This window comes from Nuphar pumila, chromosome 7 (genome assembly GCF_984573655.1).
Source record: "Nuphar pumila chromosome 7, dmNupPumi1.hap1.1, whole genome shotgun sequence".
Classification (NCBI taxonomy): Eukaryota; Viridiplantae; Streptophyta; class Magnoliopsida; order Nymphaeales; family Nymphaeaceae; genus Nuphar; species Nuphar pumila.
This window is the reverse complement of record NC_143255.1, coordinates 130,488,287-130,504,825: the sequence shown is the minus strand read 5'-3', so window position 1 is coordinate 130,504,825 and position 16,539 is coordinate 130,488,287. Positions and strand designations below refer to the sequence as shown.

The following is a 16,539-nucleotide window of genomic DNA, read 5'->3' as shown; positions in this document are numbered from 1 at the left end:
TAAAACTTTTGTTTAGTGAGAAATAAGTTTTGAATCATACGATTGTAACACATAAGCAGGTTTTCAAGGTCTTCAAAAATTATCTGTGGACAATGCACTAAAATTTAATGACAAAAATCATATTTTTAAATCCAAATAACATGATCCAAGGTTTCGTTCTTAGCAAATAAACCATCCCGAATACATCTATGTGGTAAGATTGAATCGATAAAGCTTGAACCTATGATTTCCGGCACAATAATTTCATATAATTTTGTGCTTTCAATAACATCAAATATTAACCCAATTAAGAGTACCATTTTTTTACTACATAATCGTGTAGCCCATAATTTTCTTCTTTTTCATTTATTACGTAGGAAAACTGTATGATCGTCAGGCTTGGTAGTATTATAAAACCCCGAGGCAGCCCCCTCTTGTCTACCAGGAAGCCTGTTGCTTTAGCTGTGGCATGGGGCACACATCCTGGGTATTGAACTCACGATGTCCTTCAACTTAAACGTTTTAAGTTGATCCGCCTAACCACTGTGGTTGTTTGAAAGACGTATCACTATTGTTCATTTTGCAATTCTGCAGACTAATAGGCCAAGGTGAGGGTCTAATTCAATTCTTTCACATTATGTACCTTTAAAACGAGGAGAGAGAGAGAGAGAGAGAGAGAGAGAGAGAGAGAGAGACTTAAAAAGATTTAATGAAGAGTTTGTTATGTGACCTAAGATTCCCCCAATGACTAGGGCAAATTCACTGAACTATGTTAGTACCCGACATTGACCCAGTGAGACCTAGAAGCCTCCCTGCCATACGGATTTTGGTAGCAGGTTTTGTACCTCTACCACAACTTTCATGAGACCTAGAAAGCCCCCCCACCCCCCCCCCCCCCTGCATGTTGGTTTTAGCAGCTAAATTTGTTCCCCTACTTTACTTTCACATGCATCTCACATTCTCTCTCTCTAAAAACACACCAATTTGCAGTTCATAGATCCCTACTCTCATGCAAAAAAGCAATCACGTAGGTAGCTATTTTGGGTACTAAATGTTAAGAAATAATGCATTATTTACACTCTTTAAGAACATGTGCAAATGACAAAAGTGAGAGGGAAAACTGGGTATGGTTTCCTTGTCTTAAGGCCAGATCTAAAAAAGAAGGTATGACATGCAATAATGTGATAAGGATCCACCTTTTGTTTATATATGGCCCAGTATTCTCCATTTCCCAAGCACAAGAAAATGCCAGCTAAAAAATATGAAGAGCAGAAAGGAAAAGGCCAAATAAAAAATGTTGTCAATTCCCTTGGAGCTCCACCACACACCCTTGTGAGATCACCTTTTCACCTCAAATTCTTGATTGGTTTCCTTGAACACACTGCAATTTCTATCTTGTTGGCCCATGGGCAATTAAAAAGAGCAGGTGGTGCACTGCTTTTCAACTCTTTGGGGTTTCGAGGAGGGTTGTTGTTGGTTGAGGTGCTTTGTCCAATGTTGTCAGTATCGGTGCGTATCGGCCTGTACGTATCGCATCCACAGAAAATCTATACGATACTGACCTGAATCGGCTATTTTTTAATAAATGCTTAAAATTAATATTTTAATATTATTTTAATGGTTTTAACATGTGTCACGTTCTGATTGATACAAAATTTTTATTAGTTTTTAGCCATTTCAGAATTATTCCCTTGAGAATCAGTATGAGTATCGGGCCCGAATCACCTGAATCATTGAACAAACGATTCAGGGCTGATACCGATACTGACAACATTGCTTTGTGGCGTCCCCAAGTTTTTGAGGTGGGCTGCTGCTTACCTTTTTTCTTTGTTTTCTTGCCTTTGTTGTATTAGTTACTTCCTCCTGATTGCCTCATTGGTACGGCTGCAAACGGATCGGATATGATGGGATATCTGATCTGAGTCTGAATGTAGATTCTTTAAGATCCGAGTGTACATTTGTTCAATGGGACTACTTTCAGATTCAGGTTGGATCCGATAGTTATCTAACAATTCGGACTTAGTTGGAGCTCAGGTTGACTGGGATCTTCTTTTGCTTCGGGGCTCCAATACATTAAGAAATTAAACAATTTGATTCATGATGCAATTTAGGGATGTAAATGGGTCGGATTTGGCCAAGGTGGAGGCATTAATGCATATATAATCTGATTCATATATAGCCTCAAATATAAGCAGTATATTTCAGCTTCTCTTGAGTTTTTGCTTCCATCATCTTCCTGTTTCGAACTTGTCAGTATCATCTAATATAGCATAATCGGGTTCAAATTCAGATGAAAAAGTTATTATCTAATCCCGATCCAATTACTTAAATGGTTAATTGGATGCTACTCGGATTTGGATTCTGATTAGGACTTGGATGTAAAATTCTAAACTGATCCCAATCTGAATAAACTGATCATTTGGATTCGGTTGGATATCTGGCCCAATCCCAAACAATTGAGATCACTAAAGCAATTTTATTTTTATGTCAAGCATGTTTTTTTTTCAATAATAGAGCTGCAGGAATTAGGGGCCCCTCCCTCCCTTTTACAAACAGCCTTTAAGCAAATCCGGACAGGCTCAAACTACCAGGCAGTATGCGGACCTGTATACCGGTGGGGTTCGAACTTGCAACGTCCCATCACATGGTGATTTTCACAAACTGCATGTTGTTCATGCATGTTGTTCATGCAGTTTGTTATATCATGCATGTTGTTCATGAAGATCTGATCACGTGACCTACAAAATTCTGGACCGATTCATCGATTCCCCTAGCTAGGGCTGTCAATGTGTCAGGTTTGTATCGGGTACTCGACCCGACCTGAAGCCAAATTCCCCGGGATGGTCATGAAAAACACCGACCCAAACAATATTCAGGCCAATCCAAACCTGACCTGAGCATTATGCAGGCCGGACTTGGGTGATGATTTTTTCTAGGTACCCGTTCCGACCCCCTTTTTTGCCAGGTATCCAATCCGACCCGAGTATTTTTAATAAAAATAAATTTCTGAAATTATGCAGGTCTGGGTCTAGAATTTCATTTTCGTGAACTGACAAAACCCGAAGCCAATGATTTGTTATAAGGGCGGGTTCAGGTATACCCTAATGAGTCTGGTACCCGACCCGTTCACAACCCTACCCCTAGCTAGAATGATCCAATCATTTAGGGATGGCAGTGGACCGGGGGATACCGGGGCCCCGCCCCGTCTTGCCCCGTTTGGACCGGGGATGAAGGGCATGAAATGGGGATGGAGGAGGGGATGAAGGTTAAAATCTATCCCCATGCGGGGATGGACTTACGCTTTCCCCCACCCCGCCTTTCCCCGCCCCATCCCCAATCCTTTAAGGAATGACTATAGACCGAGGGGAAACAGGGCCCCGCCCTGCCTCACCCCCGTTTGGACAGGGGGTGGAGGTTAAAATCCATCCCCGTGCAGGGATGGAGGCAGGGATGAAGGTTCAGATTCAAGGTTGTTAAATGCGATGAGGCGAAGCGAGGCGTTGAGCCTGCGCTTCGCCTCTGAGGCGTACGCCTCTCACAACGTGAGACTCTCAAGTATCCGTGGTATATCTAAAATATCGTAAAAATATGTGGCATTTTTGTAGGGATGTTAATGGATTGAATTTAATGCTTGATATCTTCATCATTTCAGTACCTTGAGCGTGCGCCTCACCTGTGAGGCGTACGCTTCAAGTACTGAGGCGTACGCCTCTCACAACACTGTTCAGATTTTGAAACGGGACGGGGGCGGAGACCTTGTCCCCCGCTCCGGTCCACTGCCATCCCTACAGTCAATGTGCAATCACATGAATTGTTCAGATCTCAATATGACCACCAAGAGGCCTTAACTGGTACCCTGTTCCACGTCCAATCCTGTTGGGTACTCCAAGTATGAGCAACTCAGATGTTCCACATAAGACTGGAAACGGGTCGATATGGGTTGTTTTGGGGATCTCCATATCCACAGTTATCTAACATAATGTGAATACGGATACTAGTTGTTCATGTCTTGGTCCAACCAAGATTCATCTGGGTTCACACGTACAAATCAGAAACTGAATTCAGCCCAATTAATCATTTTAGAAAATTCAGACAGAATACTATTACATGGATTCGGGACAGAAACAATTTGATGGTACAAGACGTGCCTACTCTCAGGCCTCCGGTGGCACTTAAGCTTGTGTTTGAATAGATGGGATAAGGAATCTCCATCACGCTCAAGATCAAAGACCTAGCCAGTTCCATGGGCCTACCCCTTTCTCTCATGAAGTCGCCATGCTTCGGCTTATATAAGTGGTGATGCCCATAAGATTTGAACCTAGACTGCTTGCCTAGCGGCCTAGGTCCCATCCCACTAAGTCAATCCCCTTTGGGGCAAGGAATGTCCTCGGTTGAGAATGCTAAATCCCAAAGCCTAATGCATATCTAGGGTTTCCAATGCAAGTGTTTGGGATTCTCATTTTTATTAGACAGATTTTAATGTCTGAAATTGAGGGTGCCCACTTGGTTTATACATAGGCTTTGAGGTATGGGCTCCTTTTGGCTTAGCTGAAGCATTCACTGGGAACCCGTAGCTGCCATCCCATTACATATTAAGATTTAACATTTAAAGATCTTAGGAAAATAGTTAAAAATATACAGAAAATATAAAATTATTAAAAATTAAGTTTTTTTTCATGAAGAACGGGGAAATCACCCCAGGATCAGAGACCTGGTTGCACTGGCTATGCCTGCCTTACTTACGATCTCTTTAATCGCGGTGTAAACCTATAGCGCACCTCTTTCCCCCAGGGAGTCACCTTGCTTCAGCACGAGCAAGGGACATAGTGCCCTTGCCCCTTCTTATATGCAAGGGGATGGCCCGTGGGAATGGAACCCTGACCACCTGTTTAACTGCCAAGGTTCCCTCCCACTACACCAAACCCCTGGGGCTCACTAAAAGATTAGGTGTTAATATTACAATAAAATCATTTCCAAATTAGGTGAAAATTTCCAAGACATCACTCATGAAAAATATCATGATAAATTCAAAATATTTTCAAAATATGGCCAAACTGGTCCAACTGTGATTCGAGGTTCATAGTTCAAGTGCAGCTTACCGAGTCTCTATAAAGGAAGTAACCAGACTCTCTCTCTCTCTCTCTCTCTCTCTCTCTCTCTCTCTCTATATATATATATATATATATATATATATATATATATATATATATATATATATATATATATATATATATATATATATATATATATATAGGAAAACCCGTATTGTAGAATGGGTAGATCATCGAACGACAATTGGATGTGCCTTGTGCATCGATTTTGCGCAAAATAGATGCATTAGCGGTGGTCACTGGGCAGAAAATACACATTTAGCGGCAGTCAAGACCGACACTAAAAGTACATTTTACAAAAAAAAAAACATGTTCCGCAGTTGATCTTTGTGTGATCAATGGCTGAAAATTGTCCAATAACAATGGACATGTCTCTCTCTCTCTCTCTCTCTCTCTCTCTCTCTCTATATATATATATATATATATATATATATATATATATATATATAATCTGTGTGTGTGTGGAACCAAATAGAGCTTGAGATTTGAGCATTTAGTTAGACAATCTGTTTGTTTGTTTTTTTATTTTGTGGAGAAACTGAACCGGAGGAGATCGGGGACGTGGCCATGATGGTTTTAACCTGCCGTACCTAGGGTCGCCAACCCGATGACATAAAACTTTGTGTGCGCCTCCCTCGAACCCCATAGATTAGACAAGCCAGCTTAGGCAAGAAGACCAACAGCCTCGGCCTCCTTAGGTTCCAATATATGTTTCAGTATATTGTGATTCCAATATATGTTGGTCATTGTTTTAAACAGCTTAATTATCACGATATTTTAGTTTTAATGAACATATTAGTGATTTTATCACAGTATTATTTGCATTCATAACGTCTATATCTTAATAAAAAATGGGTTACTTTATGTTTTTATATCTTTTATTTTTTTCTTAATTTCTTAATTGATTTATTTTTGCCAAAATTTCCCTGAGAAACTTCCATTTCTCACAAGAATTTGGCTGCCATTATTTTTCCCGTTTTAAACTTTTGTCACTATGATGAAACAAAAAACTGCTGCAACTTTTAAAACCCGGCTTCATAGCTGTGGGATCCTTTTCAGAAGGAAAATTATACCTTACGATGCCAATGAACCCGATATAAGGTTTCACTTTTTCCTGAAAAAGTAGGATAGAAGGCTTGTGGTTCTACTTTCTAAATGGAAAAAAATTGGCTACGCTCGACTGTACTATGCTCTCTAGTAGAAACTCATCAGTTCAAAGTTTTGTATTTGTATGACCAATCTGGCCTCACAGATGCACTCAGGACATTCGCTTATGAAGAATCAAACTCTGGATCGAGGGTCCTAAAGAATGATTTTTTTTCAATCGTCAAAGTGTGATGCATCGTAGGTGATTTGTGAAGTTCTTAAAAAACCCGCACAGAATGAGACGATCCAAAACATGTTCTTGACTAAACAACCATGTAGATCAGGTAAAGGTTAACCCATCCTTCTGTCTTAAAATCAGTAAAGCTTCATCTACAAAAAAATGTTTCCACAAGAGTATTTGCCTTCTACATGTTCCACATGCATCACATATTTATGTTGGAGCTAAAACTACTTTTTAAAATCAAAGGTGGACAAAGTTCTGACTGAATACAAAGGCACCAATACATTCATGCAATTGCTTGGTCAAGCATAGAGCAATTACCTGAACTATTTGTCAACATCAGATGCAACATTGTTCAATTTTTATGTGGCTGTATGAGTAAGAGGCATTCCTTACACACCATTTCAGTACAGAAGAATCTATGATTTATTTGTCTCCACCATCACTGCAATTCAAAAGCACTCTGCATATAAGAGGTGAATACAACTGTGCATATCACCCTCAGAGAACAGCATCTCTGTTGTGTTAAGTTTTTCGTTTTGATCCATTACCTAGATCCTAGTCTAGACAAACCAGCAGACCAGCAGCAATGCATTGTGGGTTCAGCAGATTCAGCCCTTAGTTCAAGGAACCCTTTGGGGAAATCTGGCCAACCAATGATGTCAAGAGCCAAGAAGGACATCCCATGTGCTCAAATGTGTTTCTTTGAAACTAATTCAAAGGAAACTCTTCTTACTGCAGCAGCTGCATGATGCTACTGCATAGATATGCAACCTTTTCCTCTTGTCAGGTTCTCAACATGCACCAGCGGCAGTAAGAATTTCCATACCACCATTTTCCAGTCAGAACCTGGAATTAAGTTGCAATCTTTTATGCTATAACCACATATGGAGAAGGCAAAATCATTTTCATTCTTAGTTAACATAAAGCATTTACAGCTTTTGTTGGAGTACTGGCTGTTGAGGGCTCCATGAAACAACTCTGTGATCTCAAGGGATGCTCGACGACCTCCGAAGCAGGTGCATGGGAAGCTCGCTCTATGATTGCATTCACAGGTTTTATTGAAGCATTGGTTGTTGAAGGATCCACGAGACAAATCTGTGGCTGCATGGAATGCCCACTTACCTCAGAAATGGGCAAAGCAACTAGAACCTCCTCTGTCAGTTGAGGTTGGAGATCTTCTGAAAGAACTCTCAAGCACTTATCCAGTGCTTCATGCATCCATGGATAGCGACAGAGTTTGAAGGCATCCCTCACCATTAGCTATAAAAAAGAAAAAGAAAGTATCTGTCATCAAAACAATGGAATCACAGTATCGGACTAAAAAGATGAAATATATGTGAATTAATGTCGCTACTGACCCATTGCCTTCCATGGGTAGCTTGTTCTGGCCAGGAATCAAGTTCTTCAGTTACCCTCATTGTGAACATGTAACCTCTGCATATTCCTTCTAGGCTGCTACTGTTTTGTCTGCGTTTACTCTGAAATTCCCATGTTCCTAGTTCCTTCTTCAGTACATGCAAGGCAACAAGGAAACAACTGTCAGCTTGAGATATGGAATCATGCTTGTCACACACATGTAATAGAAACAATTAGATACCAAAAAACAGTGGTTTGGACAGGAAGATCACAAAAACAAGCACCGAGTAATTTGGTAGTCTACTAAGTTTTTGCAAAGCCTTTTAAGGTTTCGTGAAAATGGATCACAAGTCACAGGCCCTACAGCTCTGACTCAATGTTTTCTTCATGAAGTTTATGAGGTTACATAACCATAATAAATCTACCAGTCAACAAGGCAATTAAATTTCTAAGGTGACAAATGTACATGTCTGTCACAATGCTGTAAGGGAAAGGGCTATCGAAAGCTCCTCCATAAAGTGACCTCTGACCCAGGAAATCTGGTTCTATTAGGACACATCCATTTTACTCAGAATGGACCGTTATACCTAGCCATGCCTAACCTTCTCTTTTGACAGGCTATGAACTCGGTAAAAATATCAAATATGTCGCACAGTGCTCGTTAATAAAAGCAAATGTGGGTTCATGGGGCCTAAATGGCACTTCCTAGCTACTAAAAAGTAATATTTTATGAATGGAGTTAATAATAGTTTACCCATAACCAAAATCCCTCTGGGAAAACAGAGGCACCTCTATGCTTAACAAAATTCCTCTATTATTTCAACAACAAAAAAGGGAGGCATGGTTCTATGTTCGGGGCCCATTTGAACAGGGGGGAAGCTGTGGGGTCCCCCTCTTTATGGAGGGGGGCGGCCACTACGTGGCTCCCCCTGGTAGGGCAGAACACTTAATAAAGTGTTCTGCCCAAATACAGGATCTGCTCTGCTAAAAAGGACAAAGAAACAGGTGTGTTCTTACTCCCTGTAAATGATCCTGCCATTTAAAAGTAATTAAATGGATGCTACTCATGCACTTGAGAGAGAGAGAGGGTGTGTGTGTGTGTGTGTGTGTGTGCATGCATGTGTATATGCTACATGCATAGTTCTGTGTAGGACATACATCATGAAGAAACAAGAAAAACCAGCAAAACAACTAAAAAACTAAATATATTAGATTAAAGTGGGAAACAAAATCAGGATATAAGAAACACTTACATCAAGATCACCTTTTACTCCTGCTTCCTCCAGTGTTTCACGACATGCAGCTTCCTCTACAGACTCATCATCTTCCCACCCACCCTAATAAGAAATCAGCACAAAGACCACATGAATCAGAAGACTAAGAATTTGAATCTCTTTGATTCTATTATATGAAATGTTGATGTATTGTAAAAGCTTCAGGAGTTGAACCATACGATGCGCACCTTTGGGAACACAAGGTCATCCCTATCTGGCGTTGAAACCATGAGAACCTCCAATATATCTTCCAAAGTATAAATTTGTTCAACATCTTTCTTCAGCTTGTACGGTATGCACCTGGTTGGCACAGATGGAATCCAACAAGCACAAAAGACTGTAAGCATATAGCATAAAATAATAAATGTAATACATGATTTACTTTCATGTCTCAAGCCTTTGTAAAAATTATATGATTTTGTCATGCTACAGGTACTTCTATACCAATAAAAAACCAAAAATGAAGAAATTAGAAATTTACATAGTCATTCAAAGAACATTTCGACAATAATGGTGGTACTTTTCATAGCAGACAAGCACGACTTGAAGAATATACTCAAAAAAAGACCAAATGGAGACTTGGAGGGAGTTGATGCTTTTGGCACTAGATACCATTGAAAAAAGGCTTGATGATGATGGTGATTCAGGTCAAATGTGATCTAATCCATAAAACTAAAAAGATCAACCAATAAAGGGTCTTTACAGTGTGAAAATCCCATGCCTTAGGGATATATACGTAAGCATAACACTGAAAAAATACTTGTTAGATTGTTTGAAATTGAATAACAGACAACTTATTATGCACTCAGACAGAGAAGTGCACACACACACACACACACACACACACACACACACACACACAGAGAGAGAGAGAGATGCAATCGATTACATAGGGCTTGCCTCATTTTCTACGTGGATTTAGCAAGCAACTTTTCTATCTTTGCAAATTTTAAAAATTCGATTTTGATTTTGTGTGATTTTAACATCTAAACCACTAGGGTAAGCTACCACTTTAGCCATATGGAAGCAATAGTCCAGCAAACAAACATAAAAAGAGGCAAGAGCCCAGGCCCATGGAGAAGATATAACTAGGCCTCATAGAAGGGCCACTGCAATTCAGGTCCCACCAAGAATTTCCCAACATACAGCAGCTGGAAGCATGCGAATGCCCTAGAACTCACTAAGTTAATGCTTTTACATGGGAATGGGTAAAATACAAAAGGAGAGGAGAATGATACAAGTAGGAGGATCGCGCTGCTAAAGTTCAATGTTCCCTAACTTCCAGATGACAGGGGCAGCAGGATGCTCACAAACAAGCAGGCAATACTTTAGAAATCCTTCATCTTCAAGACCCCCTCTATGGGCGAGGTTCCAAAAGTTCACATTTTCTAAGGGCTTCGAAACAAACAACCTAAAATCTACTACTAAGTAGAAGATACGGGCCATGTACCAATGCGGGAAATGGGATGTAATGCAGACAGGCTAGGTGGACATGGCAGTGCTAAAAACTTAGAGCACAGGGACAATGGATGGTATCTTCATCCAGTGCAGAAATTGCTTGACAATGATAGCATTCACTTATCAGCTCTACACTCCCAGGCATGCATTTCAGCATCTGCTTCTATTTTTTACACCTTTGTCACTGCAAGTAGCCCAACACAAATAACTAATGGATTAAAAAATCTTGATACTAGTGACCTTTATTATTATTGACTTGGAAAATGCACATCTTCCAAAGTTTCAAATAAGAACTTCATCTGCACCTAAATGCCTTCTAAATACAACTTTACTCCTACACAAAACTTGATCCATATTATTTAAGAGACAATTCTATGTAAACCAATCAACCATAGCTCAAATAGATAAAGATGACACTTATGCTTACGCTTCATATTGTAAGACTGACCATCACAGAAATACATGACATTCAAGAAACCACAACTGGTCTAGATTCACATTGGGCCCAAATTCTGGAAGAATTCACTGACGAAGTATTCATGATGTAGACGTGCCAATTTTTTTTATTACGAAATATATAAGCATACACAACTACATTTGTATACATAAATATTAAGGCAATTGAAGTATATAAACAAACAGAAGACACGAGTACTTCCCTTGCAACAAAAGACACGCAAGTATCATGGCTGCCCAAAGGCATATTTTCCTTTTCTTTCCTTCTTTTTTTTACTTTCTAAACGTCTAGGTAATACAGTGGCCAATGGTCCAAGAGGGTTCGCAAGATTGATAATAAAAGTAGTCAATTTTAGAAGAACAAAAAAAGGGAAAAACAGGGGAACTTTTATCCTAACCTTTGTATGCTATGGGGAAAACTGGAAGTCTTTTGTATACAAAAATGGTTGAAACTCATTAAGAAATATTTATGCATTCTTTCTCAAGTTTTAAAAGACTTCTTAGTTCCCAGAAGAAAAGGGGAATTTTTTTTGCATGGTACATGATAAAGGATTTTAGTATAAAAGAGTATATCCTCATACAGATTTGGCACAAGAGTGGTGCATTTCATTCTTCATTCCACGCATTTACAGGGTTAAGACCTCTATGTAGAGGCTAAAAATTGATTTCAAACTCCAGAGAGAGAGAGAGAGGGTACCCTGCGACGAGTCGGTACTCATTCTCGTAGCGTTGACGGTGGCGTCCGGTCCGAGCTACGATATCCGACATGGTATCCCAAACCTACACCCACACATCAGGAAAACAGACACCCAAGAAAGAAGAAAACCAAAAATCATAAGGAAGCTTCCCAGCAATGAACCAACCAAACAAAGGAAAACCCATACCCTTCGGAAATGCCAAAGCCGCTTTCATAACACCAGTCAACCAAGAAAACCACTCTCGAATCCCTTGACTGCGCCTCTATCCTTTGCACAAGCAACCAATCTGCATTTCCACAGCAGAAGAACAAGCAAACGCAACCAAAATCAACAACGGGAATCTTCCCTACCAACCAACCTAGAGAAAGAGAGAGACAGACAGACAGACCACCGGAGAGACGAACGCCGAGGAACCCCCGCCAGACGATTCTCATGCTCTCCGTCCTTCTCCGGCATTTTTGTTCGAATCAACACGAACAAACTACCAAAGAACAGACGCATCTACGCAATTCCCTAACTAAGAAGGCCTCCCCACAACAGAGAGGAAAGAAAGAGAGGGGGTGGATGGGATTTTATACAGATGGGTTGTTCAAGGAAACGACAGTTTCAACGGCCGGGAAAGTTCCAGGGAAACACACAACCGCTCATGTGTTTGACACGCAGAGAGAATCGAATAGGAGCCAGAGGGAAGGAGGGAGGAAAATGAGAGAATAATCTCTCTCTCTCTCTCTCTCTCTGTGAATAAGAGGATAAAATTCTTAGAGAACGATCACGTAAAAAGGGTAATGGATCCTCGGGCCGTTATAATGATGTTGTTATTGGCCCTTCTTTTTATTGTTTACTACTGAACTGCCCTTTGTTTCCCTAAGCAATAGGCTCGTGTTTGGATCATCAACTGCCTGAAACCGTCTGATTCCACGGGTAGCTTTTGTTATAAGACCCTTTGTCTTCAGAAATTCTATTGTTGGACAATTCCTTTCTGTGTTTCTCACGTTTGGAAGTTGTGTGACTTGGGAATTTGGATTCTGAACCGCTGGTTTGATCCCGAACAGCTAAATACACTAGGAGTTGGATTCGGATCAGACCCAAAATAGCTAAAAATTGCAAAACCTTCATCTCTCTGTCGTCTCTGAAATCCATCATGGTGCAGATTTCTTCTTTAAGCCTGCAATTCAATATGCGGGAGGCCTCCTCATCCTCGAGAAGCATTCCCTAGCTTTACAACGGGTGGACGAATGAGCGTTTTTCATATCCATCGCTCTTCCGCTACCGCCAAAGACGGCACCGGCTGTGGTCACAATGGTGTACGGTTCTCACCGCCAAAGCCGTCGAAAGGAGTTCTTGTCATATTTGAATAGGGTCATTACTTCATTCGGGGACCAACATATTATCATAAGAGATTACAACTGCCTTCTGTCTTCTATCGACTCAAGCATTCTGATTTCCTACTCAGCTTCAATGAGGGGCTTCTAAAACTTTATTCAGATGAACCAGTTGTACCCCGTTCCCCATGTAGGTGAAGCTTTCTTTTGGACCAATCGGTGATGTAGACCGTGCTTCCGTCTGCTAGACAGGGTGCTCGTTTCGTCGGATCTGTTGAGCTCTATTAATGACATTTCATGTTGCCTTCTTCCACCATCTGTCTCGGACCATAGTCAGATTGTTATCTGATATGGTCAAGGCTTCACTGACAACATATCATTTAGATTTGAGCAATGGCGACTTAAGGAGGCGGGTTTCGAGTCGTTAGTCCAACAATCTTGGAGTAGACCTTGCTATGCGGATCGGGCGGCTACACGATGCATGGTTAAGCTTTTTCGCTTATCCTGCGATATCAAATATTGGCTTATCTCCAATAAAATAAGCAAATTCCAAAATATGGGAGATTGGGAGAGCGAGTTGTCGTTTATCAATCAGTCTATCTTGGCTACAATGCTCAGTCACAGATTCAGATCAATGGGGTGAAGGGAACATAGTTCAAACTTGGTCGTGGTCTTCGGCAAGGGTATCCTCTATCTCCTTTATTCTTCAACGTCGTCTCTGAAGGCCTTGTAGTTTTGGTTAAGAGGACAGTGGAGTGTAGTTTAATTGAGCCTCTCGGTATACATGAATGTCGTAGTCAAATCCTGACCTACGTCGATGATATAATTATCTTCAGAAGGGCTTTCATCCAACAAATGTTAAGATTAAAGTTTGTCCTTTTTTTTTCCTATCGATGTCAGGTTTATCCATAAATTATGATAAGTGTTGTCTGTCCATGGTAAATACCCCTCCGTCAATGCTGGTCATGGGCGAGCGGATATTCAGGTGCTCGGTATCGAAAAACTTCTTTTCTTATCTGGGTCTGCCGCTTCAGATCAGTCATGTAACAATGGCAGCCTGGAGCGCTACTCTTCAAAGGGTTCAGAATAAAATATTAGGCTGACAAGCTTCCTACATTTCCATCGCTAGTAGATTGACTCTCATCAAGCACGTTCTAAATGCTATGCCAAAATTTTTTTTGTCTATGTTTCTGATGCCTATGGAGGTTAGTAAGAAGCTAGCTCGGGTAGTGGCGAACTTCCTATGGTCTGGGCAAGGCCTCAACAACAAGCGCCACCTGATAGGGTGGGACACCCTTCGACTTCCTCAATAAGGGGGGTTTGAGAATCAAGGATCCTAGGCTGAGGAGTATAATGCTCATCGTGAAGCAGAGCTGGCTTGTGCACTAACCTAGGTCCACATGTGCAAGTGTTCTTCTAGCTAAATACGGGGGTGTGAAATCGTTGGTGGGGGCTACAAGCATACATCAGTGAATAATGTCAAAGCTTCATCGATCATGGATCCAAGTATGATCCACGGTTCTTTCAAATAATGAAAATGTTGACTCGCAGTCACAGTTCTTTGGACGCAACTTTGCTCTGAACGAATCTTTCCGCTCAAAAGAATATGCTACCTCGCTTTCCTTCCTTCGGGGGTGGACCGGTTCCCGACTAGCCTGATCTGGGGCAAGGGACTGACTCCTCGATCACGTTTTCTGGTATGGCTAATCTTACATGATCGGGTGCAGACTGACAACTTTCTCAAATCAATCAAATTTCATCTGCCGAGTAAATGTGTGTTGTACAAGGCGGTTGAGGAATCTATGTTTCACCTTTTTTGTGAATGCATTGTTTTTTAAAACATCTTTAAGGTGACCTGAAATAAGCCTGGGGTCAGTGTGCGCCAGGAATCGTTCGCCAGCGACTTGTTGTGGGGTTCCCAGCCAGTTCATGGTTACAACAAATGGCGGATTATTTGGCGAACTTGGCTTTTCTCATCCTGGTGGAACGTATGGATGACCCACAACAATGTTATTTTCTGCTATATTTTGAGAGTGTTCAATAAACTGATGAACCTTATTCTGCCAGACGTGTATGTCATTCTGCGCATCAGCGTCCCTAATCTTCAGTGCAATCTGTCTCCATGGCCTCCTCATGATCCAAGGTGATGCTCGTCGACTAACTGTATTTGTATCTTTTTTTTTAGGCTCCTTGGCATGTCTTGGGCCGGTTTTGGCTTTTCAGCATGTTCAATGTTGGTTGAACTTGTTTCCTAATGTTGATGGTTATAGTCTCTCTCTCTCTCTCTATATATATATATATATATATATATATATATATATATATATATATATATATATATATATATATATATATATATATATATATATATATATATATATATATATATATATATATATATACCCGGTTGGGCCAAGCGTTTGGCCCCGATCATAGTAATGTGGCCACACTTATAGTTTACAAGTGGCTTTCAGATGTAATTGAATGCAAAGAAGAAAGATTTCTCAAGAATCTACTTGATAAACAGATTGATTGTTAGGGTTATATTTGTGGTATAAAGATTGAAGTTCATGGACTTTGCCAGAATCCTACACTGTAGTGTAAGCATGTCATACAAAGGATGCATGACGACAACCACAAAGACAAAGATGAACCTACATTAGGACTGGGGCCCAGGCCCCTCCAATAATTTAAAACTTTTGGCAGCTCCCAACATAGGTAAAAAATTTATGGGCCTCCAAGAAAAATTTTGTGCGCCCACCCCCCAAGAAAACCAAAAAATTTATGCCACCACCACCACACACACACCAAAGAAAAATTTTCTTGAGCCCCTACAGTTTCTGGGTCTGTCCCTGCACAAAGATCAGGATTAGCACCTTGAATGCTGTGTTTGGATATGAACTGTGGGGTTTTAGATGACCGGCTTGTGTTGGTTGTACTTGTTGGTACAATTCATGTTATCCCTGCCAATAATTTCTTAAGAAAACAGAACTCTAAGAAAAAAATTTGTTTTTTTATCAAAGGGTCCATAGTGAGAATTAACCACTGATTGATGATAAGTATATTCATTCAACCAGTTGAGTTCTCATGTTTTTTTTTAATTAAAACTGCCCCAGGATCATAGACCTAGTCGCACTGGCTTTGCCTGCCGTAATTACCATCACCGTCCTAGCAGCGTAAAACTCCATGGGCTTACTATCCTTGCCCCAAGAGAGTGGCCATGCTTCAGCTTGTGCAAAGATTTGAACCTACAAGGCCCCATCTCACTACACCAAACCCTTTTGGGGTAATTATAAGTTATTTAAACAAGCCAAAATGAACAACCTTATTTTTGCTTGAATCAGCTATCCATAAAGAGTGAGTTCATGCTCAGCTTATCATCTAAACAAACCGAACATGAACGAGCTTGGGGCAAGCCAACCTGGGTCCGGTCATGAGCTGCTGAATTGGTTTATTTCCTAGCCTTGCCTATATATGCTTTGTAGTTTGGGAGGAGAAATTTCCCCATGCCAGTTGGATCAAATAAACAAAGAGGAAGGCCTAAATAGGGCATTT

The 16,539-nt window shown here is 40.6% G+C and overlaps 1 protein-coding gene across 4 annotated transcripts; it reads right to left on the bottom strand.

The window, feature by feature from the left end:
- Positions 1-6,495: 6,495 nt before the first annotated feature.
- On the bottom strand, positions 6,496-12,414 carry LOC149833539 (nudix hydrolase 13, mitochondrial-like). 4 transcript variants are annotated; one of them, XM_090015188.1, is made up of 7 exons: positions 12,051-12,414; positions 11,849-11,948; positions 11,662-11,744; positions 9,239-9,350; positions 9,030-9,113; positions 7,779-7,925; positions 6,496-7,680 (listed from the first exon to the last, which is right to left on the bottom strand). In XM_090015188.1, the coding sequence occupies exons 3-7, from the start codon at positions 11,730-11,732 to the stop codon at positions 7,336-7,338; spliced, it is 759 nt and encodes a 252-aa protein (XP_089871314.1). In that variant the 5' UTR covers positions 11,733-11,744; positions 11,849-11,948; positions 12,051-12,414; the 3' UTR covers positions 6,496-7,335. The 4 variants fall into 4 exon arrangements, with proteins under 4 accessions (XP_089871314.1, XP_089871312.1, XP_089871313.1 ...); XM_090015186.1 differs by having other exon boundaries at positions 9,230-9,350; positions 12,051-12,200; XM_090015187.1 differs by having other exon boundaries at positions 7,779-7,922; positions 9,230-9,350; positions 12,051-12,200.
- Positions 12,415-16,539: the final 4,125 nt, after the last annotated feature.